Raw genomic sequence first — 17,483 nt, forward strand, 5'->3', positions numbered from 1 at the left:
CTGGAGGTCTGGGGCAGCTGGCATGGAGGTGATGTCTTTGCTTTTTCCCCACCAGTGTCAGCCACGAGATGCTTGTTGAGATAGCCCGCGTCCAGGCTTCCCCCTGCAGCCTCACTTTTGGTCAATACGCCTGTGCACAGGTAACAGCAGTCCCCTTCTTTTCATGAGCTAGTGTTTTGTTTTCTTTGACAATAGTGTAATTTCTATCTTAAAAGGAGTCCCACTGTTAGCTGTGAATGGAGTGGCCAAAGCCTTCTGCAGGCTTGGGGTCTGGGTTGTCGATGTTTCCCTCACAAGGCTGAGAGAAGAGATGGGGTCAAGTACACAGGGACGCAGGGACCATCCAGAGCACTGAGCTGTGGCAGTGTCACCTTCCCAGGCAACACGTGCTCTGCGTCATGAGGCTCAGGAGCGGCTACACCACCATGGAGGCCTGTCTTTTCCAAACCTCTCAAATGAGAGAGTGGGACAAAGGAGATTTCCAAAACAAATTGGCTCTTAAAAACTGGCATCATAGTGTTGAAACAAATCTCTGCATGAGAGTAACCCTGGTCCATTGGGGTAAACCACTTCTGAGCACAATAAAAAGCGGTTGCAGCGTGGAAAACATCATCTGGAATATTTCAGGTTTACTTCCCTTCCTGCTTTTGTCATTATCTCTAAGTTGCTGTGCTGCCACTAATTGCAATTGAATTGACAAAGATTTGTATTTTCCCATAAATGTTTCTAACAAAAAGATGTAATTTCTTCAGGTATTTGTTGGTGGGGTTTTTTGGGGGTTTTTTCATTGAAAAATGTTTCTGGAATGAGGAAGTTTCTTATGGAAGTTTCCACTTTGATCAAATGGCCATTGGGGTTTTTTTTGGTGGGAAATCATTTTGAATAAAGTTTTTTAAAGCCACTCTTTGCTTGGGGGGAGCACAGATTAGGTAACAGAAGGATCCAGCATTTGGAACTGGGTAAGTTTAGGCTTGCTTCAAGTCAGTGTAAGTTGGACTTTCTTCTGACTCTTCTGTCAACAGGTTTCATCACCTTGCGGTGCTGAATGCTCATGTGTAGGTGAGCTAGTGACGCAGACCTGAAGGAGATTGCATACTGCAGCATCTCTAAATACGACATGCCTTTTATTATCTCTATATGGATTTCCCCTTTTTTTTTTTCAGAGTGCTTGGCTCCAGGACCTTCAGGATGATTTCCTCATATCCTTATATTCTTGCCTTACCCCTAAAACTGCCAGTGCTATGGATCCGGAATACTCTGTTCTGTTCTTTTCCAAATATGATGCCAAGAAGCTTCTAGCTGCTCTGACTATGTTCAGCCAGCAGGTGGGTATCACATATCCAACTGTTTGTTCACCTGTAACATTAATGCCAGTGGAAGGCATTAATTAACATTACCAGAGAAAGGATTATTGCTAGGGGTGATTCTGTTCATAATGTTCAGATTCACATGGATTTCTGTTAATGTTTGATTAGAAGTCCATATTCACTTGAATTCATGTGTTTCTTCGTGTCTCTTGCCTGCAGTTTTCTCATGTGCCTCTTTCTCTTGAGTGGAACATGATCTTCATTAATGGCCTGTGGGAGAAGATGTTGCAAGTACCTGATATTGACAGCCCACCCGTTTTGTTTCAGTGGGTCCACGAGGGGCTTCAGCCGTTCCTGGTTGAGCCCAAGGTCTTTTCTTGCCTCCGTGCCAAAAACATACTGTGTGAGACATTTCGGATGATGTAAGTGCTGAACACAAACATTGTTTCAGTCCTGTGTTGCTGAGATAGGAAAGGGGCCCTTACTCCAGCCTCCCAAAGCAAGGGGCTAAACCCTGTAAGCGCTGTGAACTGATGGAGGCCCAGGCGGGGTCTCTGAGAAGCTCTCTCCAAGGCTTCGTAACATACCTCCTGACCCTGCAACTGGTCCTCTCCATCAGTCAATGCATGTGTAATGGCCCTGCTAGCACTGCGTTTCCAAAGCAGTACCGCAGGGTTGGCAGTGCAGCCCCCAGATGATTGTGGGGGCTGTTGTGAAGGGAAGTCACACTGGTAGCTTTGAAAAGGGATGTGATTGATAATATCAGTCTTCAAGTAACAGCCATTTCTGTGAGAATCCAACCCTGTCAGGTCTGACTTCATCTGTGTTTGAGATGTCTGCCTTTCTTATCCATCTTCAGAGTCGCTGCCCTGAATGGCATATATTCTGACCTTCCAGTGGAAGAACAGAGAAATCTTTACACCGGGATCAAACACTATCTCATCCAGGATGGTAAATGACTTGATTTTCTTTAAGAAGCAACAGAATGCTTTAAGCCACTGATGTTTGCTCTACATTAGCTGCAATCCATTATGGGGCTGAGGCTTCACAGACTTTTTTGTGAATTTGTGTTGCCTCTTCAATGGAAATAGGCTGGGAATATGACAGCCATAAGTGGTATCAGGAGTCATTTCCCTGGCTGAGGGCTTTATTAATCCAAGATTTTTATAAATCAGCACAGTCAATCCTATGCTGACTTACCTCCTGTGCAAATGGCATTTACTGCTTTTGTTATGAAAGAGCGGTGCAGGGTTTGGTTCTGAGAGCTAAAGAATTCAGCTCAGAAGTTAGCTCAGAAAGGGGACCCAGGTAAGACACTCCCCTGTCTCCGGGCAGTAGCTTGCATGCAAAGATTTAACGTCCTGCAAACAGTTTTTTGGCAGATTTGAAGGGAGGAAGAGAGAGACTGGTGATGAAATATTTGGAGGGCTGTGAAAGAATGAGGCATCTGTCCTGTCCCCTGTAATCTGAATGCACACACGCGGATTTGAGGATAATGTGTGATCAGAGGCACTTAGGGAGCTCTCTGCTGACTGAGTTCTCTGATAGACTGAAGCCTGTTCTGCATTTGGAAATCTCCAATCTCCACTGATTTCCTGATACAGTGCAAGTCTGTAGTTTCATGGTGTCTGCCTGTTTTGCAGGGTCAAACCAGAAATGCTACAGTGCAGCCGTTCCAGGTCTGAATTCCACTGCTTGGTTTGAAAATTATCTTGGATCCTTTTTGGAGCATGCTACTGTTGGAGACCTGCAGCTTTTTGGTGATGAACCAACAGTAAGTGCAGGCTTGTCATGGTGATGAAGAGCCTGCAGTGTGCAAAATACTCTGTGCCTGGGAGGTCGCCTTCCTGCCCTGACCAAAATTCACAGAGATGCTGCTAGCAGGAACATTTCTCTTGTTTATTTATGGTGAACAGTCACTTCAGTTCTTAATTTTTCCCCCATCGTGATTTCTTGTGATAAGAGGCACTTGCACAGAAGTTGGTTTCACATAGGTAATTCTGCAGAGAGCAAACTGGAGTCAATAGGAGGAGCAAACCCAAACTTTATTTTAAGACTGGACTGATGTCTGGGCCTGGTTTAGTGAATGACTGTATGAGGCCTGCATGTGTGAGCGGTGCTGTAGGGGCAGGGCCACGTCCTTTAGCAGCTCTCCCACCTTTGTGCCTTACAGCAGTCATAGAGTGAGAAGCTTACCATGCCCTTGGAGTGCAAAGGTAAATAAAACAAGGTCCCAGTGTATGACTTGAAAACAAAAAATAAATTTCCTTACAACTTTAAAGCCAGGTGAAAAAACCCTTATTGCTTGAAGTGAGGTTTGTTCAAACTGCCCCAAATGACTGTCAGGATTAAAGCATCCATCTAAATTATTTTGGTTTTTTTTTTTTCCCATTTCAACACCCTCAGCTTCAAAAATTTGCCAGGGATCCAGTCAATATACAGATGATCAGCAACCTCACCTTGCTCTGGGAGACGGCTGTGTACTATACCTCGCTACTGACCTCTGGACCTGATTTTCCCTTATCAAGGTACAGGACCTGACCTGACTTCCTACTTGACTTACGGTTTAGCATGGCACCATGACTTAGCAAAAGTTTGCTGAGTGGTGATTCTGATGGCTGCTTCCATGAAACCTTTAAAGCATTTTTCTGTTCCTCAAATAATTGCATTGCACTTCATCTTGGGGAGGGACAGACCACAAGTTCCAAATCTTGGGAAATGACTGTCATGCAGCGCCAGCCACCAACTAATGACCAACAGTGCATCGTGCATGTTTTTGCAGTTTTGCATGATGGAGCAGTGCTCTCTGTAAACAGGAGCATCAGCATTGTCAGAGCTAAAATGAATCAGGAGAAACATGCACTGGAAAAGAGCGTCCTTTGGACAAAGAGGAAAGATCTGACAGAGCCACTGTCTATCATACTGGCAACCTCTTCTCCTTGTCTTCCACCTGCAGTCTCCCAGACAGATTTGTTTGCTACTTGAGCCCCTCGGCAGTGAGCAACCTGAGCAGAGATGACGCTTTGAGCTTGGCCCAGAGGATCAGTAAGAACTGCCCATTGAACCTGACACACAGAGGAATAACTAGAGAGAGGGCTCCCTCCTCCCTGACAACAGAGGAACTGCAGGTAATCTCCTGTCCAGCCCCACAACTCAATTCTTCATTCACCTAGGCAAAATTTGTGAGGGTTGAGGATTCAATTCTCATGCCTCCTCTTGTGTACACTCCTGTAGGTCACCTTTCTTTTCTTATTGTGGCATCTGCCTGGTGTTTCATAATCTGAAAATTCTCTGAGTGGAGGCAGTCCATCAACAGGCCTCATCACACAAGTTTGAGGCAGAAAGTCCAGTGATTTAAGACATCCAAAGGCTGTAGGATCCAGTAGGCTCATGTCATTGCTCCTCCGACTTTCTTTTCTGTCTGTGTGGGACCTTTTCAGGTTGCATCCTCTTTGGTGAGAAAGTTTGAGCATTTCCCTCCTGCAATCCTGCATGCGTTGGGCCAGGCTGCAGTTGGGCTGTCCATATCGGACATCGAAAACGGCATCAGTGATAAAGACCTTGAAGCATCTATTCCTGCCCTGGGTGAAGTTCGCGGCTGGAATGCTGAGCAGTCCAGCACTATTGTCAACAAACTGCTCAGCTCCGGCTATCAGGTACAAAGGATAGTGTCCACAAATGCACCTCACACCCAGTATAGCTAGCTGCCAGCAAATGGTGTTTGGCCCTTCATGTACTGATGCCTGCATGCATTACCTTTCAGATCCTGGATGGACAGAGCCTGGCAAAGCTAGGGAGCTTGGTGGCTGGCCTCAACAGCAGCACGCTTCGAAGTCTGTCTCCAGAAGTGATCTTGGAAGCCATTAAGTTGCCTGAGTTTGTTCAGCAAATGGTGACCCTGCCCTCTGCTCTGAAAAGGACATTTGTGGAAAAGGTGAAGTTGTTTTTCTCTTCAGGCGTCATAAATTAGCAAAGCTCCAGTGACTCATAGCTAAGAACACTGGTTACCTGGGGCCAGGCATTGACACACACGCACCTGCACACCCAGACAGCATTCCCTTGGGGGTGTTTGTCATTGCTAAACAGAGTGTGCAGCAGGACAAGCATCTCAAGTCCCTATCACCGTGTCTGTGTAGATGTCCTTGGCTGCCAGCCAGCGTGTCAGCTGCCAACCAGTGTGTCCTGCTGAGCCTTTTGTGGACGAGGGCAGAAGAGACAGTTGTTTTATGGCGTGGTCCTAGAAACTACTCCCCACTGACTTGAAAAGATGCTCCCAGAGAAAGGATATTGTCATGGTTTGGAGCGAGAACATATGAGAAGTGAGGGCGGCTTAGAAAATCCTTTTTAGGGTAGACCGATCCTTCAGCAATGCGCTATTTCACTGCCCCCATGTGATTGTATAGGATTTGGACACCTCTCTGCCTTTTTTCTTGCCATGACTTTAGCCTTCAAATTGCCTGTGTAGCATTCAATTTTGTTGTTATTCATCCTCCCTCTAGTAGGAAAGACTCTGATCTGTGTTTGGCACCAGAGGCCCTGCCTATAGCATGTCCTGGGGCAATAAGGCTGCCAGGGCTCTGTGTGAAGCGTTAGGTGGATCTCATTCACCACAGGATTGTTCTGCAGTGTGCCTTTGGCAAGTTGAGACATTGTTTGGGTTGGCAGAGAGGAAAGATGTGTCCCTCCTTTCTGTCAGGTTAAACATTTTTAGGGCATAAGGCCAGGAGGTAGGAAACTGATAAGAGACTGAATTGTTCCCATTCATCAGGAACCCCAGGTATTAGCTCCAAGCAGCTCTCCTAGTCTGATGAATATGTCAAACGGGAAATATTTCATAGTGTTAGGTCTCTGAGAAATGCCCAGATGATCAGCAAGGGAATTTGCCTGGCTTCTTTCCAGTTCGTCATTTCTTCTCCGGCAATTGTTTATTTTAGCCAGAGTGTTTGATACTTTTCTTTCTTAATAGATTTCATCCAGTGTAGGCCACCCTGCTGACCTGGTTAAATATATCCCTGATGCTCTGGCCAGCTACATTCCAAAATCATTGCTTGTTTTTGGGGAAGAGAAGCCCAATATTCAGGATCTCAACAGTAAAATGTGGACCCGAGAACAGGTAATATGCTAGCGGCTTGTGTCCTTCTTATCCCTCGGTGTCAGCCTTGGACTCTAGAGAGCTGTAAGTCCGCTCTGCACATCTGTCTGAAAATGCAGGTGAATGTTGCAGAAGAGCATGGTAAACCATTGACACTCTGGCTTTGCTTCACAGGCTGCCATGTTTTTCAGTGATGTGATAAAGACAGAGCCTGACTTCAGCAGGTAGCGTTTTTCTTCTCTCCTTCCATTTTCCATGTTTGTGTTTGCTTTGATGGCAATTTCTGTGTTACCTTTGGTATGTATGGCATGGTTCCCATGACAGATGGGAAATATCATGCAAACCCAAACACAGGCATGTAGCATCAAGATTTACCAGGGTGTCAGCTGCAAAATATGCCCATAAGCCACACTCACTTTCTAAAATGATGCTGCTGGCTCAGACTGCACCTGGAACCTTGCTTCTGACTGCCTCTGTGGAAGGTGTTTCCGATCGGAGAATGTGTCAGTCTTCCACACTGCTATTCCAGGGATTAAATTTAGTGGGGCTGATAGATACGAGAGCTGACAAAAGACATATGAGATGAAAAATTCTGAAAACCATGATGTATATCTGGAAAAACAATGGAGTCGACATCAGTGTCCTGCTGATTTCACAATAGAAGCTTTTCCATATAGAAAGCAATTAAAGTTTTAAGGACTCCTCCCTGAGCTCTCCCAGGCTGTGCAAACTATGTTCAGTGATAAGGATCTGCACAACTCCATTTCACTTTCAACATGTGGTATGTACTGAAAACACAGGGAGGAGACTGATCTTGTAAATCAGGATACAGCAGTACTACTTGGGGTGGAGGTCCCTGCATTTCTACTTCCAGTACGAGTCTCTAGATTATGTTTATTTGACCAGTGATGGCTTCTTGATCTCCCATATAGGTCAAGACTAGCAATTTTGAGGGGGTGGAGTTTGGAGAGCATTAAGGTTTGAGAACGGGGGAGGTTTATGCTTGCTGTATTTGTTATTACATATGTGGGAGATCAGCATTGAATTTTCTCCTGAAGTCCTTGCCCCTCCGATTTGCTTTCTGTAAATGTTCAGGCTTTCCCAGTCAGTCCTCCAAGGCTTCACATGCGCAGCTGCCAATGAGATGGAAGCAGAAAGATTTCAGGAGCTGGCCAAAGTCATGAAGAAGAAAAATGTCAAGCTAGAAGAAGACCAGGTCAGTTCCCATATTTCGAAATGCTGTGTTTGATGTTGTCATGAAGATAGCAATGAGGATTGTTCAGCAAGAACAAAAACACTTTCAGCTTAAGGGAATAGAACAAATATAACTGGTCCTGGGTCTCCATCCCACAGTTCTGAATTTTCCAGAAGAGAGGAGAAGTCAAAACCCAGTTGGCTAGGTTCCTCAGGAACCAAAATCTCTGATTTCTGTCTTTTTCTCCTCCCGCGACCCCCCCCACCCCACCCCCACACACACTTTGGAGCAGAGTAAAATCTTTATATTTGTTTTATTTTTTCTTATGTTTTCATGCTGTTTTCTTTCTCTGATGTAAACCGTGCTGTCCTTTCAGCTGAGTTGCTTAGTGAAGATGGTGACGCTGCATGGGATTCCCAAGGATTTAGATAGCTATCCTAAAGACCTGTTGCTGTTTTTAAGGTAACTGTGCTGTGGTTTTCATGTTGCTGTCTTAGTACTTAGCGGGAAAAAGAGGTGTTACTTTATAACCTAGCTGGTAATGACTAGTTCATATTTGATGTATATTTCAAACTTGTTCAGGCCTCCTTACAGGGGGAAAAAAAAATCAGATTGCAGAAAGCTTTCAAAAGGGTTTTGAGGTCCTTTCAGATTCAACCATCCATCATATTAATATAAACAGTATGAAGCTCTTTTTAAATATATCTGTTTGGATATGAAACCAGTATGCGGTTTTAGTACTTTGTGGCCTCTGTGAATGTGCTTTTCCCTTACAACATCAAAGAAAACAGACAGTAGAGTGGATTTCTTTTTTCCAATAGCTACCCACTGTGGTTCTGTATCCAAATCTTGAACAATTTTAAGCTGAGTCTTACAACAGATTCCTTAAGGTGAAAATGAATTTTTAAAAAATGTGGACTAGGATCTTTGGGAAGAACAACCGCATAGAGTTTAGTCTGCGGATGTGGAAGATGTTATATTGGACACAGTATATGTTGCACCCTCAGCAAGTTTGCAGATGACACCAAGCTGAGTGGTGTAGTCAACACGCCAGAGGGACGGGATGCCATCCAGAGGGACCTGGACAAGCTCGAGAAGTGGGCCCTTGTGAACCTCATGAGGTTCAACAAGGCCAAGTGCAAGGTCCTGCACCTGTGTCGGGGCAACCCCCGGTATCAATCCAGGCTGGGGGATGAAGGGATTGAGAGCAGCCCTGCCGAGAAGGACTTGGGGGGACTGGTGGATGAAAAGCTGGACATGAGCCAGCAATGTGTGCTCGCAGCCCAGGCGGCCAATTGTCTCCTGGGCTGCATCCAAAGCAGTGTGGCCAGCAGGTCGAGGGAGGGGATTCTGCCCCTCTGCTCTGCTCTGCTCTGGTGAGACCCCCCCTGGAGCACTGCATCCAGCTCTGGGGTCCTCAGCATGAGACACACACGGACCTGTTGGAGCAGGTCCAGAAGAGGGCCGCAAAGATGATCAGGGGGATGGAACACCTCTGCTATGAAGAAAAGCTAAGAGAGTTGGGGTTGTTCAGCCTAGAGAAGAGAAGGCTTCGGGGAGACCTTATTGCAGCCTGTCAGTACTTAAAGGGGGCTTATAAAAAAGATGGTGGCAGACTTTTTAGCAGGGCCTGTTGCGACAGGACAAGGGGGAATGGCTTTAAACTACAGAGGGGTAGATTTAGGCTAGATATAAGGAAGAAATTTTTTACGCTGAGGGTGGTGAGACACTGGCCCAGGTTGCCCAGAGAGGTGGTGGATGCCCCATCCCTGGAAACATTCAAGGTCAGGTTGGACGGGGCTCTGAGCAACCTGATGTAGTTGAAGATGTCCCTGCCCATGGCAGGGGGGTTGGACTAGATGACCTTTAGAGGTCCCCTCCAACCCAAACTATTCTATGATTCTAACAGCCTTGAACCTGACCAACTGTTTGATATCATTCACTAGAACTCATGGAGTATTTGTCTTTCTAGTTCTTCAGACTATGCAGCGACAGGAAGCTGTAGGCAGTACTTTGCTAATATTGGGAAAGCAAATCTTGATGTTCTGCAAAGAGAGTCGTCTCAGCGGAAACAGCTGCTCTTGGAGGCTTTAGCATGTTTGGTACGTGGTGAGGGGACAGCTCTGCACAAGGCTGGGGAGAACTTGGGGTTCAAGAATGCTCTTCTACAGCAGCATCCAGTTCTATTTAATGCCTCTGTCTTGCATTACTTCAGAAAATTCCTGGCACACAAGTAAATGAGGAAAATGCAGAGATTCTGGGACGCCTAGTCTGTGACCTGGGTGGAGAATACATTAGAAGTTCTGGTGGGAATTTGCTGAAGCAATTAAACCAGTGTGAGTCTTTCCTGCCTGATCAAGAAGAGGCTATTAGGAGTGTCATCAGCAGTGGTAACACTACATTTGGGTATGAATTTTTCTTCTGGGCATCAGCAAAACAGTTCCCTTAAACAAAACCATTGTCCTGTTAAGATGTGAGTGAAGTCCAGCCAACCAGCTTGATCAAAAACTTGAATAATTCATTGCTTTTGAATTTCACATTGGGCCTTTTACATTGTTTTATTTGAACTTCTTTCAGCTGAAAAGTTTGGCTGGAATTCCACTGAAAAATACGTTGTCAGTTCTGTGTCTCCCCTGCTCTAGTTATAAAAGCCTTTCCTCTGGTCTATTTTTCATTAATCAAACTTCTCTGAGACTGTCCTGATGAACACAGGTGGGCTTTAGCTGTTTGTCAGCCACTGACTTTCAGAAAACATTCTGTTTCTACCTGTCAAACTGACAGATGCTTGATAAATCCCTGGCTATATCTAACAGAGACATTGTCCAGGGAGGCAAAATATTTTCCCTTCCTGTGTCAAATGCCCTGAGATCTTGGCACTGAATTGGGCAATAGTAAGCAGCAGATATTCTTTGAGTTTCATGCTTAAGAAAATAATGTATTTGTTAAATGCCATTTTCCTATCCAGCTGCCCTTTTTCATGTTATGAACAAATGCTCCTGCTCTGGTGGAATGAAGTTTTATGTAACAGAAAGTGATCAAGAAGTTTTAGGATTTAAATCTTGTATTTTCTTAACTTCAAATGTTACAAGGACATAATCCTGGCAGCTTTTAAGGTGGGTTTTTTGGGGTTTTTTTTGTTCTTCCTTGAAAGCTGATCCCTGCTAATTTTTGTATGCAGGCCTCTGGTAGCGTGGTCAGCTTTTACCTTGAATGAGCTCAGTGGATTGATTCCTGTATTTGATCACAGCATCTTGCAGAAGATCCCCAAGGTGGGTTATTCATAGAGGTGTGGGGAGTTTGGGAAGCACTCCTAGGTCCTGCAGTATGGAAGAAGTATGATGGGGGTTGTTCAGCCAGTATGTTTTCAGTAGTGTCTTCATCTAAAAGTGTGGTGCCAAAGGGGATGGATGGTCTATGAGAAGTGAGGGTTGATCAAGCTGACAGCCTGGAACTGCAGATCTAGATCGCTGTCATCCTCTTCCTGTAACTGTCAGAAGAGTACCAGAGGTGGAAAGCAGTAGTAACTATATACAATGCTTTGTGAGGAGATAAAATCATTTATGGGACGTGGGATATGATAGAGTTTAAGGATTTAGAAATTTGCCTTTGGCTCACCAAGGAAAGGTCTCTAGGCTTATAGCAGCATATAACATTTTCTTTGCAGAATGCTTTAACTCTTTGGCTGAAAAACTTTGCACATGATTCACCTCTGTCAAGGGAACAGCTGGCCACCATTGTCGAAGAACTCCTGCCTACTAGGCATAAGCGTGCTGATGGTATGGGAGCTTTCTCTGATCCATAATGGCAGCATTCCCCCGGTATCAGGGTTGACCCTAGTGCTTGTGGGTCTCCCTGAATATGTCTGAGTTGAATTGTGAAACACTTGGTGGTAGGTCACCCAGGAGGAGGGTGGATCCATGGTTGCATACCTGTCCATCTCCAGCAAGGGAGCGTTCAAAGCTTGAAGCAAAAGGATTTAACACTGAGCACATTTGATAATTGCTTCAACAGGCTGTCCACCTGGCAAGCAGATAACAGAGACGGTTCTTAACGATGACTTGATGCCTATTTGGTACACACCTGAGGAGTTACATGCTTGCCTGAAGAACGTCTCTCTGGAGAATCACCTCTCTCAGATACTGACCTACTCCTTCACTACTCAGCAATTAGCTGTGCTGAAGAAGAATCTGGATGAGGTAATGCCAAGCTGAAGAATGTCAAATTATCTGTTGATGAGATTGCTCAGGGACTTGTCCAGTTGAGTTTAAGTATCTTCAAGGACTGAGACTCCACCATCTCTCTGGGCTCCTCTTCCAATGTTTGACTACCTTTACTGTGAAAATAGGTATTTCTTAATATCTAATCAGAATTTTCATCGCCTGTTGGCCCTTATCCTTTCACTGTGCACCTCTGAGAAGAGCGTGGCTCCATCCTCCCTATAATCTCCCATTAGATAGTTGAAGACAGTAATAAAATCCTTGCCTAGTCTTCTCTTCTTCAGACTAAAAAACCCAGCTCCCTCAGTCCCACTGCTCCACTTTGTATGTTGTGTGCTTCTGCCCCCCCGACCAGCGTGGCCCTCTGCTAGACTTGCTAGTCTTTGCTAGACTTTGTCAAAGTCTTTCTTGTACCAGGGAGCCCAAAACTGGATGTAGTATCCAGATGTGGTCTCACAAGTGCCAGCCAAATGGAGGGGAGTAATCACTTCCCTTGACCTGCTGGCTGTACCGCTGCTAGGGAAGCCTGGTATTTGATTAGCCTTCACCACTGCAAGGCATACTGCCCACTCAGGTCTGTGTTGAGTCAGTTCACAGTGCTTCAGGTTTTGTTCCTTCCTCCGGGGCCTGCTCGCCTGAGCTATCAAGCAGAAAAAGGACAGATGGGCTCATGGAATCTCACTGGCTTTGGTTTCTTACTCCTTGCAGTCCTTTTGGGCTTTTCCACATTAATTTTGCAAAGAGCATAAATTCATAAGCACAGGCATGATAATGAGTGTTCATAGCAATAACAATGGTCTTTCCACAGACATATCCTGATGGGTATCCTGAAAGGCTGTTCCCCAAACTGGGCCCTCTCGTTTCTTTCATCACCCCTGAGGACATTTCCAGATGGAAGATAACTTCAGCTGACACACTGGCTGCCTTGCTAAAAGATCAGCCCCCTGATGATCAGGTGGGGATTTGGGTTTGCTTTCTTGCCCATGTTTGCTTCCTGGTTTGGGAGCTGGTGGTTTAGGACTAGCTTAGTGGGTTCAGAGATGATTGGCCCATCCTTGAGGTCCAAACAAATAATTTGAAATGATTCAGTTTTATTTTTGCAATTACTGCATTTGTTTTTCTTTTGAGGATGAAAACATAAATTCTGATTCAAGTTAACTTTTGAAAAAATTAAATGTGTTTCTAGGCTTCTGCAATGATTAAACGATATATTGGCTTGGGAAATGCCTTGAATGTCACTGCACTGAATGCAATTGGTATGAAATACGTGTGCCTTCTCAATGCAAATGAGTTGAATGTGATAGACTCCAACAGCTTGAAGTGAGTCAAATATTGTGATGCTCTTGGCTTCTTGCAAAAGCACTTTTCCCATCAGCAAGTGCAGTTTCCTTTTCTCTCCAGTCAGTGAAAGGAAATCTAGGAAGCAACTTAGTACCTGCTCTGTGTCCAGGTTTAAAAGCCTGCTGTTCTCTGTCCTGCCAGGGAGGGCTCAGATTTGCAGTCAAACTCTCTTTACTGCACCTCAGCTGACAACAGATATGGTTTGCATGCATGCTTTTATCTAGAGGCAAAAGACAGTCAATTAAATTTAATTTGAATTCCTTTGAAAGACTGCTAAATGAAATTAATGAAATAACGTTATCTTTGCAAATACATAAACTTATCATGCACCATCAGAGCCATCATAACTTAGAAGACCTACCATTTTGAGCAGGAGACCGAGCCATTATTTTTTTCGCTTAGCTTCTCTCCATACCTCTTCTATCTGCTAGGGAGAGGGGGTAGCCTGTCTTATGTAGAGAATCCCAGAGAGATACTCAGAATAGTTCAAAATTTGTTCAGGTTGAAGATAGTAAAAACTTTTCTCTCCTTAAATCTTCATTTTTCTGCAGACTGGCATCTCTGAATCTTTCAGCCTGTTCACAGCTTGCGAAAGACATCTTATATGCTAAAGCAAAACGTGCTTTCTCAGACCAGCACTATTTACCTGCTTACTATGGGCTTATTGAACCATATCTAGGTATGTAAAAGAACAGTATGTTATGGGGGGAGAGAGAGTTCTTAGCCAGAAACTGAATAGGCATCAAATACCATCTAAGATGTAGAAATTTTCAAAGCCAAGTTGTTAAAAGTTTTGGAGAGTTTGGGTCCTTCCAGCTTGTAGATGGCATAAAATATTCTTGAAGGATTCTGTACCTGACTTAAAGTTGCCCAAATCAATTGTCAGACTATCACAGGGAAAATCGAATTCATGACTTCTGGGATGGGTAAGATCTGCTAGATCCACGAGAAATCAAGCTGCTAATGCTTAACGCTTATCTCATAGCCATTCTCCATGTCACAAAACAGATTTTTCCCTGTTACGCCAAGAATTTATTCACAACCTGAGCAAACTCTTCTTACCCCTCTGTCTAGCGTCTGGCATTGTCACAGATTGGTTTAACAGCCAATACAGTAATACCCCCCAGCAAAATGAAGTAGCATCCATATATTTTGCAGTTGGAACTCACTCTGTTAGCACCCCAAGACATCATTATATGAGACATCATTATAGCTCCAGCTTATACAGATAGACAACACTGCTCATTTGAGGGCTGTCCTCCATGCATTGACATGCTTTCTCTTTTGGGTCCCAGGGGGTGCTCCTGGTGCAGATCTCAGAGATCTAAGCAAGGACAACGTGAACATGAAAGTTAGTACTTTGGCGAAGTTAAGGACAGACTCTTTGATGGTGAGCTGAATCTTGAAATTATTTGACTCCTTATATTCATATCATGTTAAGTGGTTGGTTTTGGTTGCATTGTCCATTGGTGTAAATCAGGAGTCACTCATCAAATTCAGAATTGGAGTCATACATGGATGCTTAGCCAGTCTTACTGGGGAATTTCTTTATAGCAGGCTCTCGTAGCAGTGGTGGCAGGAGCAGGAGACAAGCGTCCACTAGACTACACTCCACAGCTATGTGACAAATCTTTTAACAAGAGTGTTAGCAGTAATATCATCGATTTTGGAAGAAAGCCCAGCGATTTGGGCAGGGACTGGGGCCCCAACTTGGGTGTAGGAAACTTGTCATCAGCGGATAACAGAAATAGGCTTTGAGGAACCATTGTGTTCATTCCCCAAACCTAAGGGGCAAGAGTGTCCCAACTGAAACCACTCGCCAGAAATTTGTTTTGTTCTTCACACTTTTGCTAGTAGAAATCTCATCGGTTCCTTGGTCAGAGGTATTGTTTCCATTCCTGCATTTACATCCATAATTCTTGCTCTTTGATTTCTCCTAGAGCCTGACACTTTCTGAGGTTCAGGGTTTGCTGGGGATGAATCTTGGAGATCTGGAGAAATGGCAGAACAAGTTTCCCATCCGGGAGTGGGTCCAAAGGCAGAAACAGTCAGAACTGGATAAACTGCATGTTGGGCTTACTGGGGGAACACAAGAAGGCTACATGAACATCGTCATACCCAAATTTCAGCGTACGTAGTATGTTAGGACCTCTGATTGTTGTGCTTTAAATATTTATTTTTGGGTTACAGCAAGGAGAAGAACTGTCTTACGGAAGCAAAGTGCTTTCAGTTGTCTGTGAAAGAGAAGTGAGTGCACCAAGCTGATGTAGCTCCCAGGGCGCTGAGTCAGGGCCTTGCTCAAGCAAGCGGTGGCCTTGGGCAGCGCTGCCAAACAGCTCTGCTCCTTCTCTCAGCAGTGCTTGTGCCAAGGCCCTGGAAAGTCCTGCTGGTTGCTTTTGTGCCGAGAGAGCAGAGACTGTTGATCTGGGCTACTGTGGACCCCTTCCAGTGGCACTTGTCACTACCCATCCACCCAGCCCCAGTAAAACGCACTGGGCAGGGCTCACCTCCTCCCTTCACCTGGCAGCATCAAGGGGCAGCAAGTTCACTTCTGCCAAGGAGCCTTAAGCCTTGCAGAGCAAATTCTGGATCCAAGATGAGAAGCAATCCTGTAATCCCACTGAGAGCATCCTTGCTGACTGAACACCTCAACTGAGTGAGCACTTCCAGAGCTTCCTCTTCTGCTCTGTGTTGGATTTGGGCTATGACTTGGTGGTCCTATTAGGGGTGGCTATTTACCGGTTAGAAAGCCCTAGTCAGAAAGCCAAAGATCTTCCCTGGATGTGGCATAAAGAGGTGTTCTCCCTCATGGGGGAATGGTTCAATTGTTGATTTCTTTGCACTGATGCCCCCTCTTTTTCTTCTAGCACCATCCTCAGCCCCTCTGGGTACTGTGGCCATGACACTCCACCTCTTGCCTGCTCTGCTTATCAGTTTCCTGATGATGTCGGTCTTGTCTTGAAAATCTTCCTTCAAGAGAAAGCAAGATGAGGGGGACCAGCCTGTGACCTGCTTTGAGGCCAGTTGGGGACAGCCACGCCTCGGGGGTGAGGGGATGCTCAGTGCTAGCAGGCAACTGTTACACAGCCCAGGGTTCACTTTTAGGTACTTTTCTTTTTCAAATCACTCAGAAAAAATCGGTGTTCTCTCTGAAGGGAAGGTTTCAGACTCTTCAGAGCAGGATCTTTGCCTTTTGTACAGACCAAGCCCAGGTAAGGCCCAGCCATATTACTGCAACACAAACGACGTCAATATTTTACTGTGCAACCCTGGTGGGTTTAAGGGTGAGCAAATTGGCTGTTCTGCATGTTAACGATTACATTTGTCAAAGAGCCTGATCTCTTGACACTGCCAAGACCTCTGAGTGGGAGTGAAGTTTTCCGGCTGATTGTAAATAAATAATGGAACTAAGTAAAAAATGCCAGAAGCAAATTGATTAGTTGCTATTGTCTTCTCTTCATTCAGGCTGCCCACACCTTCGTGTCTGCAGGTATCGATCCAAATTAAATGGTCAGGAACGGCAAACATGCCTGTTACTTTTCTTTGGTGTTGACTACGCAACTCTAAGGGCTGAGGCTGTTCTCTGCTTCCTCATGGGGAGGGTATGAGAACTTTGTGTAAGGTTTTCAACACTTTTTTTTTCCACTCATTGGGAGTTTCTGTCCAAAAAAGCCTCAGTGTCTCCTGTATTCAGCCCCTGAAATCCCTGTTTTCCCCTAGGAGGAGAGCCTGTCTGCAAAGTCATTATAAATGTTCATTGTCCATGCTTTACAGAAAGAGAACAGGACAATCTGGTCTGTCCTTCAATAGACTTCTGGGTGGCAAGAGACACTTCCCCACTGCCTGCATCCCGTGGTGCTGGGGCACTAGCTAGGGTGGGACAGAGCCCAGTGTAAGAAAGACAGTCTGCATTTTTAACAGCATGGATCCCCTGATAGAAATCTTGATTTGTTTCATCATGCCTTGACTAGCTCTCAACAAATGACATGCAAGAATCTCCTCAGCCCATGGAGATTGAAACTAGTAAGTGCAAGATCTGCAAGTTGGAGGGAGAAACACTCACTTGCGGTAGAGCTGTTGGAGGAGGAGATACTAGCTAAGGAAGAAAGAGCAAAAGAAGTGGAAACTGTTTAGATTTAAGCTAGCTAGAAAAACTACACTACAAAGCACTAAACACATCAAAGAACACATTTGATTAGGAAAGAAGTTGATTGATGTTTTATTATATAGCATTGCAACAGTAATCAAGATAAACTGTCTTCAGTTAATCATCCCTCTAACTAGGTTTCGCGTAGTTTGAACAATCTCATAAGTTAATGAAACAAGTTAAA

At 44.9% G+C, this 17,483-nt stretch overlaps 1 protein-coding gene across 3 annotated transcripts in view; it reads left to right on the plus strand.

The window, feature by feature from the left end:
- Window positions 1–16,584, plus strand: part of MSLN (mesothelin) — a 62,487-nt gene extending 45,903 nt beyond the window's left edge. For all 3 annotated transcript variants that reach the window (XM_076351203.1, XM_076351205.1, XM_076351204.1), the window contains exons 7-30: window positions 56–140; window positions 1,164–1,325; window positions 1,527–1,729; window positions 2,167–2,258; window positions 2,951–3,081; window positions 3,714–3,835; window positions 4,264–4,435; window positions 4,748–4,963; window positions 5,071–5,241; window positions 6,274–6,420; window positions 6,574–6,623; window positions 7,495–7,615; window positions 7,971–8,056; window positions 9,567–9,696; window positions 9,810–10,000; window positions 10,773–10,863; window positions 11,259–11,370; window positions 11,606–11,790; window positions 12,620–12,766; window positions 12,998–13,131; window positions 13,704–13,831; window positions 14,448–14,542; window positions 15,093–15,282; window positions 16,020–16,584. In XM_076351203.1, coding sequence (XP_076207318.1) covers window positions 56–140; window positions 1,164–1,325; window positions 1,527–1,729; window positions 2,167–2,258; window positions 2,951–3,081; window positions 3,714–3,835; window positions 4,264–4,435; window positions 4,748–4,963; window positions 5,071–5,241; window positions 6,274–6,420; window positions 6,574–6,623; window positions 7,495–7,615; window positions 7,971–8,056; window positions 9,567–9,696; window positions 9,810–10,000; window positions 10,773–10,863; window positions 11,259–11,370; window positions 11,606–11,790; window positions 12,620–12,766; window positions 12,998–13,131; window positions 13,704–13,831; window positions 14,448–14,542; window positions 15,093–15,282; window positions 16,020–16,114 — 3,256 coding nt within the window. In that variant the 3' untranslated portion in view covers window positions 16,115–16,584. The remainder of the gene's footprint in view (window positions 1–55; window positions 141–1,163; window positions 1,326–1,526; window positions 1,730–2,166; window positions 2,259–2,950; window positions 3,082–3,713; window positions 3,836–4,263; window positions 4,436–4,747; window positions 4,964–5,070; window positions 5,242–6,273; window positions 6,421–6,573; window positions 6,624–7,494; window positions 7,616–7,970; window positions 8,057–9,566; window positions 9,697–9,809; window positions 10,001–10,772; window positions 10,864–11,258; window positions 11,371–11,605; window positions 11,791–12,619; window positions 12,767–12,997; window positions 13,132–13,703; window positions 13,832–14,447; window positions 14,543–15,092; window positions 15,283–16,019) is intronic.
- Window positions 16,585–17,483: the final 899 nt, after the last annotated feature.

This window comes from Aptenodytes patagonicus, chromosome 13 (assembly GCF_965638725.1).
Source record: "Aptenodytes patagonicus chromosome 13, bAptPat1.pri.cur, whole genome shotgun sequence".
NCBI lineage: Eukaryota > Metazoa > Chordata > Aves > Sphenisciformes > Spheniscidae > Aptenodytes > Aptenodytes patagonicus.